The 17,556-nt window shown below is 46.5% G+C and overlaps 1 protein-coding gene across 2 annotated transcripts in view; it reads left to right on the forward strand.

Moving 5' to 3' along the window:
* Positions 1–17,556, forward strand: part of Gpa2 (Glycoprotein hormone alpha 2) — a 93,881-nt gene that overhangs the window by 58,806 nt on the left and 17,519 nt on the right. For both annotated transcript variants that reach the window (XM_077637941.1, XM_077637940.1), the window contains exon 2: positions 16,500–16,607. In XM_077637941.1, coding sequence (XP_077494067.1) covers positions 16,511–16,607 — 97 coding nt within the window. In that variant the 5' untranslated portion in view covers positions 16,500–16,510. The remainder of the gene's footprint in view (positions 1–16,499; positions 16,608–17,556) is intronic.

The following is a 17,556-nucleotide window of genomic DNA, read 5'->3' on the forward strand; positions in this document are numbered from 1 at the left end:
TCCGCGCCGCCACAAATGGTGTGCTGGTGGAAAATACTTGGAATCGAAGCCGTGGTCGTATTACCTGACCCGCCTGCAAGATTCAGTAACCCTGAGCTCGTTTCCCCCATCCGCATTGACGTCATCGACTTCGTGGGAAGCTATCTACTAGGTCAATATAGTGGACGCGCTTCACGCCTGGTGGACCGTGGTGCGAAGATAGACAGCGACATGTTGTTCCTGCCTTCCGAAATAGCCATTTACCGAACCTATGTATTATGCGTAGCATCCGGGCACCTTCGAGCTGGAAAATACTGCGCTTCCATTTATGTATTTTTCCTTTATTCATGGCGCTTTGACAGGCCATGTTCCAAGGAATAGGCTGCACCTATATGCTTGGTATTTTGCATACATATTCTAAGAGGAACCTAAATGTCGTCGAGGAAGCGGTATGTAACTTGTTATTGAGTGGTTTTTGTTCTGTTTTTGGTTTTGAAGCGAAAGCTCTACTCCCACCGTGGAAAGCTGAAGGTCATGTGGCTATGAAATTTGACCTTCAAACCAGAAGGAGTGCAGGCTTGGGTCTGAAGTCATGCCACATCACACGTACGCCCCGCCTTGCCACTGCTCCGTGCGTTGAAATGACAGCGCTCGCCTCGCCAGCTATCGAATCACGTGACTCGCTGCGCCACCCCGCAGCTGTGTATGCGGAGCCGACAACACTCTTGAAACTGCAGTAAATAGCGTGACGTGCCGTTTTCTATATAAAACATGTGGCGTGTGTTTACCTTCGTGTGTTTACCTTAACAGATCTTTCGCTCGTCTTAATAGGTTCAGTCGGTTGAACCACAGCGATAATAGAAACTGTCTCACTTATCTCGGTGAACACCCGAACCGCGCCGTAAGGGAAGGAATAAAGGAAGGAGTGAAAGAAGAAAGGAAAGAGGTGCCGTAGTGGAGGGCTCCGGAATAATTTCGACCACCTGGGGATCTTTAACGTGCACTGACATCGCACAGCACACGGGCGCCTTTGCGTTTCGTCTCCATCGAAACGCGGCCGCCGCGGTCGGGTTCGAACCCGGCCGCAGCGGCATTCATCATTTTCTGCTGTTGTTGCTTAGCGTAGGCGGAACAACTTGATTACGAACGCCAAAGCAGGGATTTAGGCTTCGGCAAAATATACAACGCAAGGAAGGAAATGAGGGAAGATTTGACACATAGAGCACTCGGCACCTTATACTTCTTTATTTTTTCTTTTTACTACCGTCACTGCGCTACCACACTGAAGCTGTGGATAGGTATGTGGTATGCATGTATTTGTTGTTTAACGTTCCCAAACTCCACGTGTAATATGAGCGAAACCGTGTTGAATTGTTCCGAATTAATTTCGATCATCCGAGGCTCCTTAATATGCCCTCCAGACACCGCTCACAAACGTTTTTGGCGTTTCACTTCCATCAAAATGCGACTGCTGTGCCAGGGTTTCGATCCAGCAACCGTGGACCCAGCAAGCGAACACCAACGCCAGTTAGCCACTTTGGCGGGTGTCGCTGGAACTGTATTCTCTTAGAGACTAGCTCATAGTGAGGCTGAAAAACAAAATTGTGAGGCATTACTATTCCTACTATTTGCTGATATTTACTTTTGCTATAATTATAATAATTACTGATATGACCTCTGCCAATTAAGTAAATAGGCATAAGCGATTTCTTTTGCTGTCTGACGGTGTAGACGGCCGAGGCTAATTAGGTTGCTAACGAAGTTGCGCTTGCAGGAGCTAGAAATAAATCACAGTATTTTTTCCAGGCTTTCTTGCATTTTCTTTTTATTATTCTGGACTTCATATGCAGGGCCTCAGATTATGGCATGTTCTAAGTTTGGGTGGATGACTTTCGCGTCCAACGCTTGCAGCGGTGATCTCAGAAGAGTTGAGAAGTGTGCTTTTCACGCTGCAGTTTATTCAACTAAACGGGAAAAAAAGCCTTTATCAGTTTTGGGCTCTTGTACTTCGAGAAGTTGAGAGTTTGACTCGCGACTCCACGAGAAACACCGCGATATTTGTGGACACTTTGCTAGTAACAGTACTTAGCAATACTATGTGGCCTTTGTGTAGTTAGAGGGTGCCCCAAACCATCTCAAAAATACTAATGCCCCGTTTGACAAGGTAAGCTTTATTTTTTTAGAGTTTAGCTGTATACTGGCTTATCGCACATGCAAATATTTCGTGTTTAAAAAAAAAACCGCGCAGGTCGTTGGCTGCGAGCGCTTGCGCCCGAGGCCTATTTATAGCACATATATGTGCACCGCGTCACCGACGGCTTGGACGCGTTATTAAAAGCCTCACTGTGGCCCCTTGTCTTGTCTTAGAGCGAAACCGCGGGCACTTAAGACGTCGCGCGCCCTCTTTCGCTGAAAGTGTTAACCTTGAGAGATTCTGCACCACAGTAGGGGAACGAGGTTCGAGAGTGCTACTGCGCTCAGGCCACAAAGCCAACGCAAGATGAGAAAACAAGCAAAAAGATGTCGACGAACAAACAGCAATAGCGGCAACAACGTGGTCTCCGCGCAAGTGTAGATCCATTAGAGGCGTGGGCATACTCCCCCAAATACGCTCGGCTGCCACGGCCATTGTTGTTCCTAATGCGGGCGAGTAAACAGCGTGTCTCAGAGATGAGCTCGACAACAAACACGAGGCAAGTGGCAGGCGACACGCTGCGTGGCGGGGACACGGACGAAGTGTAAACGTTTTTATTCAATGAGCGATAGCCTCCTGGATAAGAAAAGCCAACCGAAGTTGTGGAAAGGGAGACAAAAAAAAAAAACCCTGTTCCGAAGCGCTGACGTTCTGAGACACTAAACTCTTTCTCCCACCGCCCGTCTTGACGCCAAGCATGAAAGCCACTTGGCGAGTGCGGTTTGCCGGTAACTGACTTTGTTGTAGATTTCGTCCCACTCTGTGCTTTTGTCTTTGCTCTCGTTACTTCTCCGATTTTTGTTATGTGTGGTGTAGACAGACTGCAACTCGAGCTGAGTGCGTCGCCTGTCAGGACCAGAGCGCCATCTAGAGGGAGATCCAAGAGACTTTTCTTTCGCCTTTTCGTTCTTTCGTTGTGAAGAGAAGCTTTGTCTCTGTGGTAAAGGCGAGGCAGATGCAGTGACTTCAAAGTCACTCTTGCAACAGCTTTTATACGGTCTTAGTGTATCATGGGCGCGCTGAGCATCTTGTCTTGAATGAAGGAGAGAGGCGCCACAGCAGCCGCAGTGCGTGAGCAAACAGGTGAGCGACGTCACTTCCGCAGAACTATTACATCAGCATCTCTATGTCCCTTGTCCGCAGTCAGGCGTAGGTTATTTTTTCTTTGTGGCTGACTTGTGATTGCTTGGCGGGCTAGTTGGTTCATATCTAACATGTGTTGCAGCGCGAACCACAAGAAGGGACGACGACAGACAGAGTGAAAAGAGCGCTGACTTCCAACTATTTATTTTCCTGATAGGCCACGCATTTATACACATTTGAACCTTCAGCAGGAAAGGGCAGGCAAAGCAATCAGCATGAAAGGCATAGGAGATTAGGACAATCACCATCGATCCAGAAACTTCAGCTCTTTCTTGGTTAGAACAACTGATGACATGCTTACACACCTGTCCTCTGCACGAGCAATACTTGCCGCCTCGATTATCTCCCTAACACACTGATCATTGTGTCGAGCAACGATTGTGCTTTTTTGGAACGCAGGCGCGCAAGGTTTTCTGCGGCGACGTGCAGACTCATTGCCACAATTACGTCATTGCCACAATCTGTCGTCGTCCCTTCTTGTGGTTCGCGCTGCAACACATGTTAGATTTGACTTGTGAAGTTCTCTCGCCGACTAATATTAGAGGTCCGGCGCCAAGGTGCCCCCCCCCCCCCGTATCGCCATGACAATGAGGTAGCTGGCGATGATGCGAAGTGGGAAAGAGTGGGTACTTCTGAGGCGTTTTAGGCTTAATTTGTCGATGCCACCAGACTGGTTACGAATGAAGGCATAAAGGCGGCACCTTAAACCAGAACATTGTCTTAAAGAGACACTAGAGTATTTTCAAACCTGAGAAATAGCCATGATCACACTGTATACCACCAGGCTGCGCATTGTGCGATCACTGAAGAGGGTGGTATACTGAATGTCGCTATTATTTAGCCTTCTACGAGCGAAATGGTTTATTCCGGTTGAAGAAAGATTTCCCTATCCCCTGTTTATTTAATTAGAAGCTTCACGGGGCCAACATCAGTTGTCGGTCACAAAATTCACCCATTGTCTGGAGAGAAGTGTTGTCACCAGACCGGAGCATATGTTAAAACAGTGCCCGTTTTTTAACCAAAATGTGTGCCGTCTCAACATCGTTCGCACCATCGCGACAACGTTGTGAGAGGTTGGGCACAGCCACCAGCAAAGCAGCGCCCGGAGGATTTGTTGACCCAACCACGGCGGCTTCTAAAACAAGACATGGAGACCTTTCACCCTCGCTGTTTCGGCGACGCTACACTGGAAAGGAAAAAAAAAATGGGCGCAAGACAAACTTACAACGTCTTAAAACGAAGTTTCGGACAAAAACAACATCCACCCCCAAATTCGGCTAGGTTTGGAGAGTCGAGCAACCCGCCGTGCCCTTTGTTCGACCAGGGCAAGGGCGCGCTGATCCTCGGAGCGCCTCGATAAAGGAAGTCAAATCGGAAGTTATTTCAACCGGCGCCGCTTCGAGTTGGCGTTCCGTTTTCTTACCTCCGATTTATTTTTCTTTCTGAGTTGTAAGCGATAAGCGCCAGCAATGGACGTAGTGAGGAACGTTGGCCTCGCGATATATTGGTCGTGCCCTACACAGCGGCCTACTGCGTGGTCGTGTTGTCGTTCATTTTTGGAGAAGCTATACGCCTCAGCATCACTCGCCTATTGGTTTCGATGCCAGAGTGTGAAAACACTTGGCGTCTGATGGAGAAAACAGCATTTCGGCGGCGCTCTTTAGGACTGCGACGTGCTCAAACGGGCAGCGTTGTTGTGACGGAGCGAGATGTGTTTCTTTTGAAGCCTTACGGCGGCTCCGGGTCCTTTCCGAACGACTAAATCCCCGAGCTCCAAGATTTTACGGAACAGTAAGTCACTGCGCGAACTAAGTCCGAAAAGTTTTATAGATGCGGGCCCATTGAGTTTGTTCTCGTTTATAGAACACATATGTGCACTCATCGACGATATGTAATGCTTTCCATCAAATTGTTCCGGTGCGCTAGTTTTGCTTTTCTTGTCTATTGGTTTCGACGTTTGTAGCGCCGGTTTCACACTTGATGTTTCCTATTGCCTGTGCTCTTTGTATACAAACCTGGATGTGCTAACAAAAGCCGCGTTTTCTTTCGTGTGATTACAACTTTGGATCATATGAGATTGATGTACACGGCCGTACAATTTTTCTTTTGTAGCGATAGCTACATTACGGTAGAATTTCGAGTCTTCAGCGTGGCAGTTGCACGTGAAGGTGGCGGCGCGGCCACCGCCACGTGGTCACGTGGTTGATCACGTGACCAACCACGTGGTGCGGAACAGCTGCTGCTGCCGGCGGCTCGGCGCGCCGGCGAAACCGAGCTGCAACAGCTGTGCGCATGCGCCGTGTCTAGTGGGACGAAGATGAAGAAGGAACGCCCAGGCGAAACGGAGCGGCGAAAGACTGACTTTGCAATTCGACTGAGCGAGTTCCACTCGGCCAGCTGTAACTAACGTATCACTCCAGGTTTAACCAGAGCTAAACCACCGCCAATTTTTCGTTTACATTGTATCCCTACTCCTGACCGAAGTATTTTCTCTGAGTTCTGTTCGTTGCTGAAAAAAACTTGTACAAGGGGGCGAATGCGTCGCCGGGCTCCTATAGCCTTTAGCCTGGGCCTTCTCTTAGACATTCTATGAGGAGAAAATAAAGCAAAAAAAAATATACACAGAACCTGCTGAGGAGCAGCATGCAGTCATTTCACAAGCAGGATATCATGCTCTGTAGCCTAGTGACATTGACAGTAGTCAGTGTAAGTGACAAAGCGTAATGTTGCTTGCGCGCACTTCTGTAGCTCACAGGCAACGCGCGGAAACCGCACAGTATATACAATCCGGAGGTCAGTTTTCTCTGCAGCCTCGAAATCAACCACTGCAGTGCCTTCTGACTTCGACATTAACAGCACTCGTAAATTATTCCGTATATGCAGGAAAAAATTAATTACGGCGCCGTTGCTTTCAAAAAGAGGAACGTGTTTAATTTTGGATTGCTTGGACGTGTTTAATCAGAGCCTCGAGGCAAAGGCCGGGGAAGTGTATGCAGAGGAGAGAGCTTGCCAAGCAGTGCGAGTTGCTTCGGAGTGAGAGCGATTCGAATGTGAGTGTATCCCCGGAAAATGTTTATTTAGTTAGGGTGGCTCCCACAGTGTCTGCAACGGTGGCTTCCGGGGCAGCCTTGAAAAAAGTACCGTACTTAGGAATCAGCGAGAAACGAGTAGATTTATGGTGACCCGCTTACCTCCATTTTTCGATTGCGTCAGTGAAAGGCAGCCTGCTCAGTGGCTTCTTTGGTAGCTTTTACTTCTTAGGGTGGTACTTATTCATACGTCGCTATTTTTTTAGACATAATATTAACGTAGTACGTGCTTCCGCGATCGCGCAAGTTCTCTGAATTTGTAGTGAGTTAAAGGTCACCTCCAGGCAACGCACTAGTCGACAGAGCTCCGTACTGGAGCACGTTCAAAACAACGAAAAATATATAGAGTAAAATGCATGCCTGTCATTGAATCCAAAGGAGCAGAGAAAGGAACTTCGATGTGCCATTTCGTTCAAGCCGAGGTGCGTTTGCTGACCTTTTACATACTGGCTGCTTGCTGAGCGCTCCAGCTCGAGTTGTAGATTGTCTGTATACCTCCGCAACCATCAGAATTTAATAAAAAACTGTTCAAACGCAGGATGAAGTGCTCTGAGCGGACATATAAAATAAGCAGTTTGTTTATAGATGCGCAAACAAGTGAACGCGATTTGAATGATGTTATGCTCATGCTATTGTCCCTTTTATCTGCAAATAAACAAAATGCACGCCTCAAGCTTACCACTGTGACCTTGTATGAAACCTTTTCCATAAATAAATGAATGGGTATCGCTGGTAGCGCTGCTATTATTAGTCATATGAAGCCTATCCAAGTTCTGAAGAGAATCACATAATAACATTTCGTGAAAGAATAAGAGGACCACTCATATTGATGGTCTCCGGAGCGACAGTCTGGACCCCACAGGTATCGCAAGGTTATCTGCTGCGTTCCGGCACCAAAATATATTTTGCTCTCATTAATTCCAATTTGTCTGCTGTACCAGTAATCATCAAAATCACTTTTTATGTGACTTAAATCTATACACTCCCTACGTTACACTTCAAATTCAGGGACCCTTGGCTTCTTTAGTATCTAGAATGGTTTTATAGCAAGGTGCATTGCTGGGCGATAGCCGATCTGCACCTTTTTATACAAAAAAGAAACCGTAGGGAGATATACGTTTATACCGTTCCGAAGTAGAGTTAGCCAGCGCAGTTCTGTGTCCTCCTTGTTCGAGTCCAATGTCCGCGAGCACTGTTTTTCTCAGAATGGTTTTATAACCCAGGAAGAAAATTTTTTGAAGACCCGGAACATTTTGTTCAGCGCCGTAGCCTATAGGCGCTACTTGCAAGGTTTTAAATCCGCACATTAAAGGTATGTATTTGGCTCAACAAGGTCAAAGAAGTTTGTCGTATGGAAGGAAACAATTTATTAAATGTTTTTAACGTTCAGCAGCAACAAATGCTTCTTTTATGTGAAGGTAGAGTGCGAAAAGCCAGGTGGGTGTACCACAGAGGAACAATTAAAAAGCGTAAGCTCAGCTATGCTCCCACACCAGCAGATTCTTTCGCTTGAGAATGCTCGTGTTTAAAAGCGGCATTCAGCCGCCATTGGATGGAATTTACGCACTCAGCGAAAGCACGGAAGACGTCGCAAAACAATGCCTTGAATCACGTTGGCATAGGCTTGTGCAGCACGACGTATGAGCATTGCCCAGCTATGAATAAAATACTTTCACAGACATTGGCTCAATTATGCTGCGACGTTTTGCAAGCACTGCCCCGCTCCTAGGAAGGATTTCCAAGCGGCAGCTCTAGATCTTAGTGGTGCTTCGGTTAATTGCACAGCGCAATTAGCGCAATTAAACCGAGCCGACAACAACAAGGCAGCCGGCGCCTCTAGCGGTAGTAAGAAGAAGCTGGAACGACTCGCTTCTCTCACTCAAGCGAATGCCTTCCACCTGATGCACGGCCTTTCCGGGCTATGGGGTTGGCGAAAGAGAAAGCGCTCACGCAAACGACCTCTTACCTCTAAGTGCTGCGAAGAGAGGAAAGGGGGAGCGCAGCGATTGGTTAAAACCAGAGTAGTCTTACATAGGGTCTTCAGAGCGACGTCTGACGTCACGTGACGTCGGACGATATTCGAATGGGGCCACTAACCCTGCTAGGGCAGAAAAAAAAAGAGGGGAGGAAAGGAGAATAGGTTTCCGGAATCCGAATTGCGTCTGGAAATGGCAGCGGCAGTTTCGGGATGGCCGCTGGGAGCCGCTTAGAAAGAAGCGCCTGGACCAAGATCAGCCAAGGTAATGACGTCAAGAATACGTCATTGACAGGGAAAGGAACGAAGAAAATGAAAAAGGAAAGGTGTCTCTAAAACTCGCATGAAATACACCAGAAAAATGTGTTGACAATGAACGCGGTAATGTGTAAACCTGGGGCGGTGACATGCGATCCGCTGTCTTCACCTTACACGGCCCCCTTGGTGTCTCTGCAAGCGCATTATTCCCTGTCAGTGCATCTTTCAATGACCACTAGGTATTATTTAGTGGAAAAATATTTGCTAGAAGGCCCTAAGACAACGGACATTACATTCACTAAAGTCACTAGTTCACAGTCACGTAAGTTAACAAACAGAGCTATTATATTCCGAAAGGTGACCTTGAATTGCTTAGAACCCCATGTTATTGCTTCTAATTGAGGGAAATCGCTATGCGAACCTGATCCCAGCAATTTCGTGCGAGCTAGGGGAAGATCGCTACCAGTGTTCGCGTTTTGATTCGCTCACAAGACATTCATGGTACACTTGTGAGTTGGTTGACCTCGGCCTGTCACATCTCCCTACGCTTAGTCTGGAGGTTTTCTTATAGCCCATGCTTGTAGGATGGTGTCCTCTGCCTGTGTACGTATGGTTCGCCGCACAACTAATGCGCCTGTCCAGTGTTCACTGACAGGCCCCTCGTTGACCGATACCGCTTAAATGTGAACGGGCTGCTTGACGGCTTTGTTTGCATGCATGCAGAACTCACCATAAGCATGTGTGTTTTCCGCCTCCTTATAAGACTTTTTTCCACCTAGACAGTCTATGGACTGTTGATAGACTGCTGTTCATTAAGTCAATAATCTTTCTGTAGCCAAATCCTATAGATTAGTGTATAGGCAATACAAATCTATAGACAATCTATGGAGAATATATAGCTTAATGGCCATACACTTTCTCTCTGTCTATAGTTTATAGACAGACTATAGACTATTAATATACAAAAGAAAATACACCGCCGCGGTGGCTGAGTGGTTATGGCGCTCGGCTGCTGACCCGAAAGACGCGGGTTCGATCCCGGCCGCGGCGGTCGAATTTCGATGGAGGCGAAATTATAGAGGCCCGTGTACTGTGCGATGTCAGCGCACGTTAAAGAACCCCAGGTGGTCGAAATTTCCGGATCCATTCACTTCGGCGTCCCTCATAGCCCGAGTCGGCTTGAGACGTTAAACACCCATAAACCATAAACAAAAGCAAATATTTAACAAGACAATAGAGTCTATAAGAAGTCTATATACAATCTACAGGCGGTTACTGTGAACACACGCTGGCTAAATTCTGCAATGCGCAGTGAAGTTCATGGTCTCCCTCAATAAGCGGACCGTCACTCGGGCGAAGTAAGGATACACTGCCTAAATTTTTGAAAGACGCGAGCCTCAAGGACTCATTTTTCGAATGCTGTAAGACTGAAGCTGCGAGACAGTGAGAAGGGAGGGGGGTACAGAAACTGAGCCCTGCTCTGAAGAGGAGAGGAGGTCACGTTGCGGGCTAAAGACGTGCCACATTGTAGTCGATGGACAAATGACCGCACTCTGAATGGCGTAGGAGGCGGAAGGTGAGCTCCGAAAACCTCGAGGTCGGATCTCGACCAAGATGAGCCGGTAGCCGAGAGACAAAAAAAGAACAGGGGCTGGGCAGTAGTTTGGGAGAGGAGGAGGAAAAAGGAGAGGAGAGAGTGGTTCTCACGCGAACCCGTAATTACGCGAACGGCGTGGAGGATACATCGGGAAGGCGTCGCACGTCGCCAATGGGGAATTGCAGTCGGCAGTGGGCGCCGTTCGCCGGGCTTTGAGTGGCTGAGGAGGCGTAGGGAGGTATATCCTCTTCTGCCCAGGATAAGACACGGACACTCGGGTCTTTCTCCAAATGCATGCAGTGCAGAGTGATGACGTGGAGGGCTGCACCGCCTATTGACCCTTGCAAAATACCTTTATACAGTCTCTAGACTGTCCATAGACTTCTGTTTCTAAAGTCCATAGACTCTCGATAGACAAACCCCAGAGAACAATCTATAGGCAATACAAATCCTATAGACAGTCTGTAGGCAATCTGTAGAATTATAGCCATACACTTTTAGTAGACTTTTGTCTATATACAGTCTATAGACTATGAATAGACAAAAAGAAATATCTATAGGAGGGAAATAGAGTCTGCAAGAAGTCTATAGACTGTCTATAGACCATTTTTGTAAGGAATTGAGTGGAGAGGGTGAGAGAAGCCGTCCCAATCGCCTCAATGCGTGGCCGTTCTTCATGTCTCTCCTGGTCTGCAAAGGTACCCGCTCTGTAGAAGACGTTCGACAACTTAACAAAACGGGTATTGGAATGCATCCAGCAGTGAACTTCGCTGCGGCGCGGTGCGGAGAAAGTGACAATTACTGGCTGGTAACATTGAGAGAAAGAGGGGGAAATGAAAAAAAAAACTTCGTGTATAGTACCAGTGAGAGGTCAAAAATATAGTCAAGCACAAGCATGAAAATATGCTCAGCAAACAGCTTAGTGCTTTAAAGGCAACAGCCACCGCCCCATCACGAGCTGGCTAGGAGCTCGGACAGCTTAGGTTTTGTGACGCACTTGCTACGTCACGATAATGGTCAACCACTTTCATATCTTGTCAGTGGGCTCAACCGGGTCAGTTGGTGCATGGTCGGTATATATGAAGAGCGCGCGACAAGCCAAACGAAAGAAGTGGCGACACCAGCGTGCCTCGCAGGATAATACGGTTCCGGGGGCAACGCAGTAAAGGCGAAATCTCATCGTGAAGTTGTTTTCTAGCCTGGCCGAGGTAGACAGCCGGAAGCATTGCTTTTCGACTGCCGATTACGGCTGACTCTAGACTGGTTACCGGAGACCAACCTTTTGGTTGTGAAACGCAACTAGGCAGTCTTCTTTTCTTCGCTCCATCGCTCTGCGTCAACTTGAAACGAATGGCTGAGGACACATCATAAAAGGGTTAAGTTAAATATATTTAAAAAATACTGTTTAAACTTTAAGGCCTCTCTGACCCTTTGGCCATAAAATGCGAGGGAAGCCGCCCTTGCGGACATTGAGCCGTTAAATAAAGGGAGCGAAATGCCCTAAAACTACCAAATTTCACAACACGCTCAGACAAACCGAATACATGTCAGGTTAGGGACAATGCGACACCTTATGCATAACCTTTGACAGGCGAACTGCCTGTTGTGGGTTAGGAATCCAGTTAATGCGGACAGCACCCTTGAGGAAAGGCTGACGTCAACCTCCCTCTTTCTCGGTGTAGAATGCTCAGATGATTCTACGTCTGACAAGCTTCCTCTTCTACAAAAGTCGCGGTTCCCGCACTGCCAAGCTACACGCCTTTGATTCGCACGCTGCATTGCCTCGCCCTCGTTAAGGCATGTGGGAGGCGCTCGCCTTTGAATGAATAGAGATGGCAGTCGGGGACTGCGCTGTCTGTGTGTCCTTCGTGCTTAGTCTTCTCTGCGCCTCCATTCTGGATAGTACACTCTAAACCAACACTTACTGAACTAAAGACCTGCACATATGGCACTGCTCCAGCGCGCATGTTCTAGTTCATGTCTTTTGCCTCTAGGGAAGGGCAGCTACGGTTGGCGTGGCGCTACAATAACCCTGTTGAGGAAGATGACGTTTGTTATTTTACTTCAAGGATGTAATAGTTTTGCCATTTGTCTACGTTCTGAGTACACGTCATTCATCCATTGCTTGGCAAAGATGCCAGAAAGTCGCACGCATGCATATTCACCGCTAGGATTTCAAGAAATGTCATATTTGCATCGTTCATTACTAGATTTCAAAACGATAAGACAGGATCAAATGCACAGGGAGGCGCGAAAGCCAATAACGCAGTCATACATTGCAGACGATGTTGATGATCACTACAGACGAACAGAGTCAACTGAGCTCCCTCAACGGCCGAAAAGTTAACAAAAGTTGGCGCACGCAGTGCCATAGGACCCCGCCATATGTGCAGGTCTCGGGTTCAGTAGGTCTTGCTCCCAACAAGTATACGCCTAAATGGGAGTAAGAATGGGAGTAGGCTGTCCTGCAGCACGCACTCTTGTATGCTAGAGGACAGCTTATTCCCTTTTTTTTACACCTTACCGTTTAGAGTGTAACGCTTACACCCACAGGGACAGCAGAGAGTTCACCCTGTAGCATGCCATGCTTCGGTGGCGCTGCAGCCAACTGATCCTTACCACGAGAAGGCACAGGAACGTAACGAAAAGGCGTGGGAAGATTCTCTGGAACTAAGAACCTCCTTGAGGATCTTCGCCGATCCGTCGGCTCTCTTTCTTTCTTTCTTTCTTTCTTTCTTTCTTTCTTTCTTTCTTTCTTTCTTTCTTTCTTTCTTTCTTTCTTTCTTTCTTTCTTTCTTTCTTTCTTTCTTTCTTTCTTTCTTTCTTTCTTTCTTTCTTTTTTTCTGTCTTTCTCTTTCTTTCTCGGTGTTATTCGTTCACTCCGGAAACAGAATACAAACGCAAGGCGCATGTATCTCCATAGCATTGGGAACGAATCAAATATAGGCGGCCCAAAAGGGAGCTGGGCTGTTAGGCTCTACTGAGCGAATCGAAAGGATTGCGGACTATATGAAGTGCGCATAGTACAGTGCAAATAACTCGGACGAGGGTCTAGTTTATCGAGAGATGGCCGAAATAAGGTGATTCGAGGTAATTCGCAGCTTCACGTGGCATCATACTTTCTCGGAGAGCCCGTAAACAAAAATTCGACAGGCGTTTCAGTGCGTGGCTATAACACCATCGCGAAGTTCTCAGAATTGATTTCAGAAGCAAATAAAGAGGTGTGCATGATCAAAATCAGATTAATTTCCAGTGCTTGCATAGTGTGTTACAAAAATTATGCAAATTGAAGGGAGAGGGGGGGGGGGGGGAGGGGGGGGGGTGGGCTTGTAGTCAGGAAATGACGACTCGTGCTGGCATAAAAATTCTTCAAACAAAAACTCAGCAGGCAAAAAGAAAAGACTACCGCACACAAAAACATTACACATCCGCTAAGGAAAGGTGAAAAACGTGCCTGATCTTTTTTAAACGTAGTCAGCCTTAGTCCAACATTGCGCTAGATGTAGATGACAATATATATAAGAAATGAAAAAAAACGTAGTGTAAATGTTTTTCAATCAAAGGACAATCAAAATAGAACTTCATGTATTATTGCATGCGCGTTCTCTACATATTTACACATTGGAAAATTATTTACATCAGAGTTAGACCTCCGCATTTTTCGCACCTTTAGAGCAAGCGGTAGCACTTTTTAAGATCTGTACGGTGAGAAATAAATTCTTTTTTTTTTAGCATACGTCAGTGCCTTAGGTAAAATTAGGCTATCGTTTAGCGCAAGTCTTATTGTGCTGGCACTCATGGGGGAGTCGTTAGGATTGAGAACCACAAAGCCTAAAAGAACACGGCCAAATATTATTTTGCGCTGTGTACTCTTAGAACATGGTTATCCCGTAATAAATAGGTTTCGTTAACGTCATATGCATTAACAGTTAAATCCTCATTCCTCACTTTTCAACGCTTTAATGATGAATATAATGATGAATATATTAGTATTATAAGGAGCTTTTTTTCGACCGTGCAGGGATGCAGAACATAGAACAAGTGACAAACACGGTGCTGATCAGCGTCGTGTTTGTCTCTTCTTTAGTATGTCCGGCTGTACTGCCCAGTTGAAAAAAAAAAAACTCGTTATTGATTACCAACTCGCCCAACCTGCCGTTTTTATTTATTTATTTATTTTTGAATACTGCAGGCCACTGCTTGGCCCAAGTAGGAATGAATTTACACTGTTACATAACCAAAAGAATAAACCAAAAGAATAAAATTATACAATATTAGCAGCACATGGATACAAAACATACATATAAACAATATTAGCAGGTAAGTACACGATGTAACGCACCAGAAAAATTTTGTGAGGAAAAAACAGATGCCGGTAACGAATTCCAATCTTGCACTGTTCTAGGAAAAAAACTCTATTTAAGACTGTTAGTTTTGGCGAAAAGTGGAGCAAGTGAATGCTCATGAACGCCCCGAGTCCATCTCACTAGAGGACGCTTAATGCGCTCTAGAAGCTTGTGCTTATTTTTTCCCGTTAAACTATTAAACAAGAATATCAATCTATTAATCTTTCTGTGGGTTTCTAGTGTATTAATGTTATTTGAGATCATTAACTGCGAGGAAGTCTTCTCTTTTGTATTTTCTGTACATAAACCTAACCGCTCTCCTATTGACTTTTTCAGGGATCGTTATGTCTTTTTTCGTGCATGGTTCCACACTACTGAAGCATATTAATGTAAATACTGCGCACAAGTTTCGTAGGCCAATTTTTTTATATGTGCTGGGGAAGTTTCTAGCTTTCTTCGTAAAACCCATAGCTTTTGTAATGCAGCTGTAGAAATATTTTGTAATGTGTGCCGACCATCTTGACTTATTTTCAAGTGTTACACATAAATATTTCTATTTCTCAACTTCCAAAATCCTGGCCCGAAGAGATGCGGGTTCGATTCCAGCCGCGGTGGTCGAATTTCGGTGGAGGAGAAATTCTACAGGCCCGTGTACTGCGCGATGTCAGTGCACGTTAAAGAACCCCACGTGGTCGAAATTAGCCGCAGCCTTCCACTACAGCGTCCCTCATTGCCTGAGTCGCTTTGGGACGTTAAACCCCCATAAACCATAAACCAAACAAAGTGCGTGTTATCATATATATATATATATATATATATATATATATATATATATGCCCACTACACGTAAATATATTATTCGAGGAATCGCGGTAGATAATTTATGACGCTCGGGACTGTTTGGGAGGATGCAGGGCGCCTTCTATCTTGAACTTTTTCAATCACTTTCAGTAGAGTGCAGCTGGCAGATTCGAGTATTCCGGTTCAGAAGGATGCTGAGCCCACGCGCCATCGCCGCCGCTGCCAGTCTTCTTTTTTTCACAGGGAGAAAATTTTTCCGATAAAGAGTAGACTTCGGAATGCTTTGCCTGCTTTCCTGCTTGCCCGGTTATTGTCGCCACCCCGTCCGGATGGTTATTGATTAGTCTCACTCCTCCCGAACACCCCCCCATTTTCGCAACCATTTTCCATACTCCCCACTCATCTTCAACTGGTGCGGCCCGTTAGAGTTCTGATGTGCGTCTTCCAATTCGGGAAGGCGCATGTCGTCAGTCGTAGCCTAGGCAATGAAGTATGGAACCATGTAACACTTATTTCTGAGTGACAAAAAGAACATACGGCACAGGGCCAGGTTCTAAACAAAAGGAATAAAAAGAGAGTAAACTCCCTTTTATGAAAAGGGAGTGCGTTAGAGGACAGCTTACTGCCCTTTTTACTCCTATATATGCGCATTTTTGTTTAGAGCGCATGAGTAGACGCTGAAGCTCTTCGTATATTCTAGTGGTTTCACAAGCAAGAAAAGCAAATTAGTGTTTTTTTGAGGAAAAGATATCGTGCAGTGACTGTCGCACCTCATGGTGGACAGCTCAACCACTCCGTAAGGGAAGGGAGGAAAAATGGGTGCCGTAGTGGAGGTCTCCGTAATAATTTCGGCCACCTGGGGGTCTTTAACGTGCACTGACGTCTCACAGTATACGGGCGCATTTAGCTTTTCGCCTCTCTCGAAACGCGGCCACCGCGGTCGGGGGTTCGAACCCTGGAACTCCGGCTCTGTAGAAGAGCGCCCTAACCACGCAGCCACCGCTTAAGGTATATAAGAAAGCAAATGTCCCTACAGTTGTGCGCAAGAAAAGAAAGGGGTTGTATAAAGAGAGAAGAAACAGGAACAATGAGAATGCCCCTCTTCCCTTCCTCGTAGGCTCGCAGCTAATGGCTCGGAAACCCTGCATCGCCATCGTCCTCAGCGTCCTGGCGCTGACTGGCGTGGCAGCGAATTTCTGGGAGAGGCCCGGGTGCCACAAAGTCGGTGAGTGCACTAACGCCACCTGGTGGAGCTCCTGGTCCTTGTTTTTTTTTTATTATTCGCTCCACACGCAGTGTCTTTCGACATCCACATTTGTTGTTCAGTTACTCTGCTCAACCCCGCCCTCAAGAGACTTAATCCAGGGTCCCCGAGGTAGGCTGGCACTGCAGAACGTATATACAATTACCATTCTCCCAAGCGCAACCATATCTATACTGAAAGTTTCCCTTAGGCGAGTCGCATTATTCCATATACCTACATATGGATTATATGGAGTCGGTATGGACTCTATGGAAAGCGATACTGAAGCTTACAAACTCCATATGCCGTCATGCATATTATATAGAAGTTGTATAGAAATTTTATGGAAAGTTTGTAGAATCCGTACAGATAACGTATGCATGCCCATATATATTTCCATCTCTTATGGGCTCCATATTCCCATAATTCCATACGAGCGACTCGTATGAAACGTTTCAGTAGAGATACAACTACAAAGTGCATCTTTTTTATATCTCTTAAATATTCGTCGTTGAAAGATTCGCCAGAGCCCGGGTCTGAGCTTGGAGCCATCAGCCCACCGGCAGTTGCAACCTTTGGGCTAAAATCATTCCCATTTCGAGAGGATCATTTCAGCATCTTCCCGTCATTTTCCAGGGCCTGATCGGGCGGTCTTACGTAACAGTATATCCAGCTTCATTTCATTTCGTCCTTGCCATTGGTCGCTGCGTTGGCAGTGGGTGTTGACGTCACGCTGATCGGGACAGGAGCACGCCCGCAATGGTGCCTAGTTGCACAACGCGCTCCGCCCACCTCCGCACACCCACAACGAGAGATGTCGGCGCTGATCCCATCTCGACGAAGAAAGTGCGTGTACAATAGGGGATATGAAAAATTCAGCAAGTGCGCTTTCCCACATGACTATGTTTCTAGAGGCAAGATGGCCGAGTTC

The sequence above is a fragment of the Amblyomma americanum genome, chromosome 9 (assembly GCF_052857255.1).
Source record: "Amblyomma americanum isolate KBUSLIRL-KWMA chromosome 9, ASM5285725v1, whole genome shotgun sequence".
Lineage (NCBI taxonomy): Eukaryota > Metazoa > Arthropoda > Arachnida > Ixodida > Ixodidae > Amblyomma > Amblyomma americanum.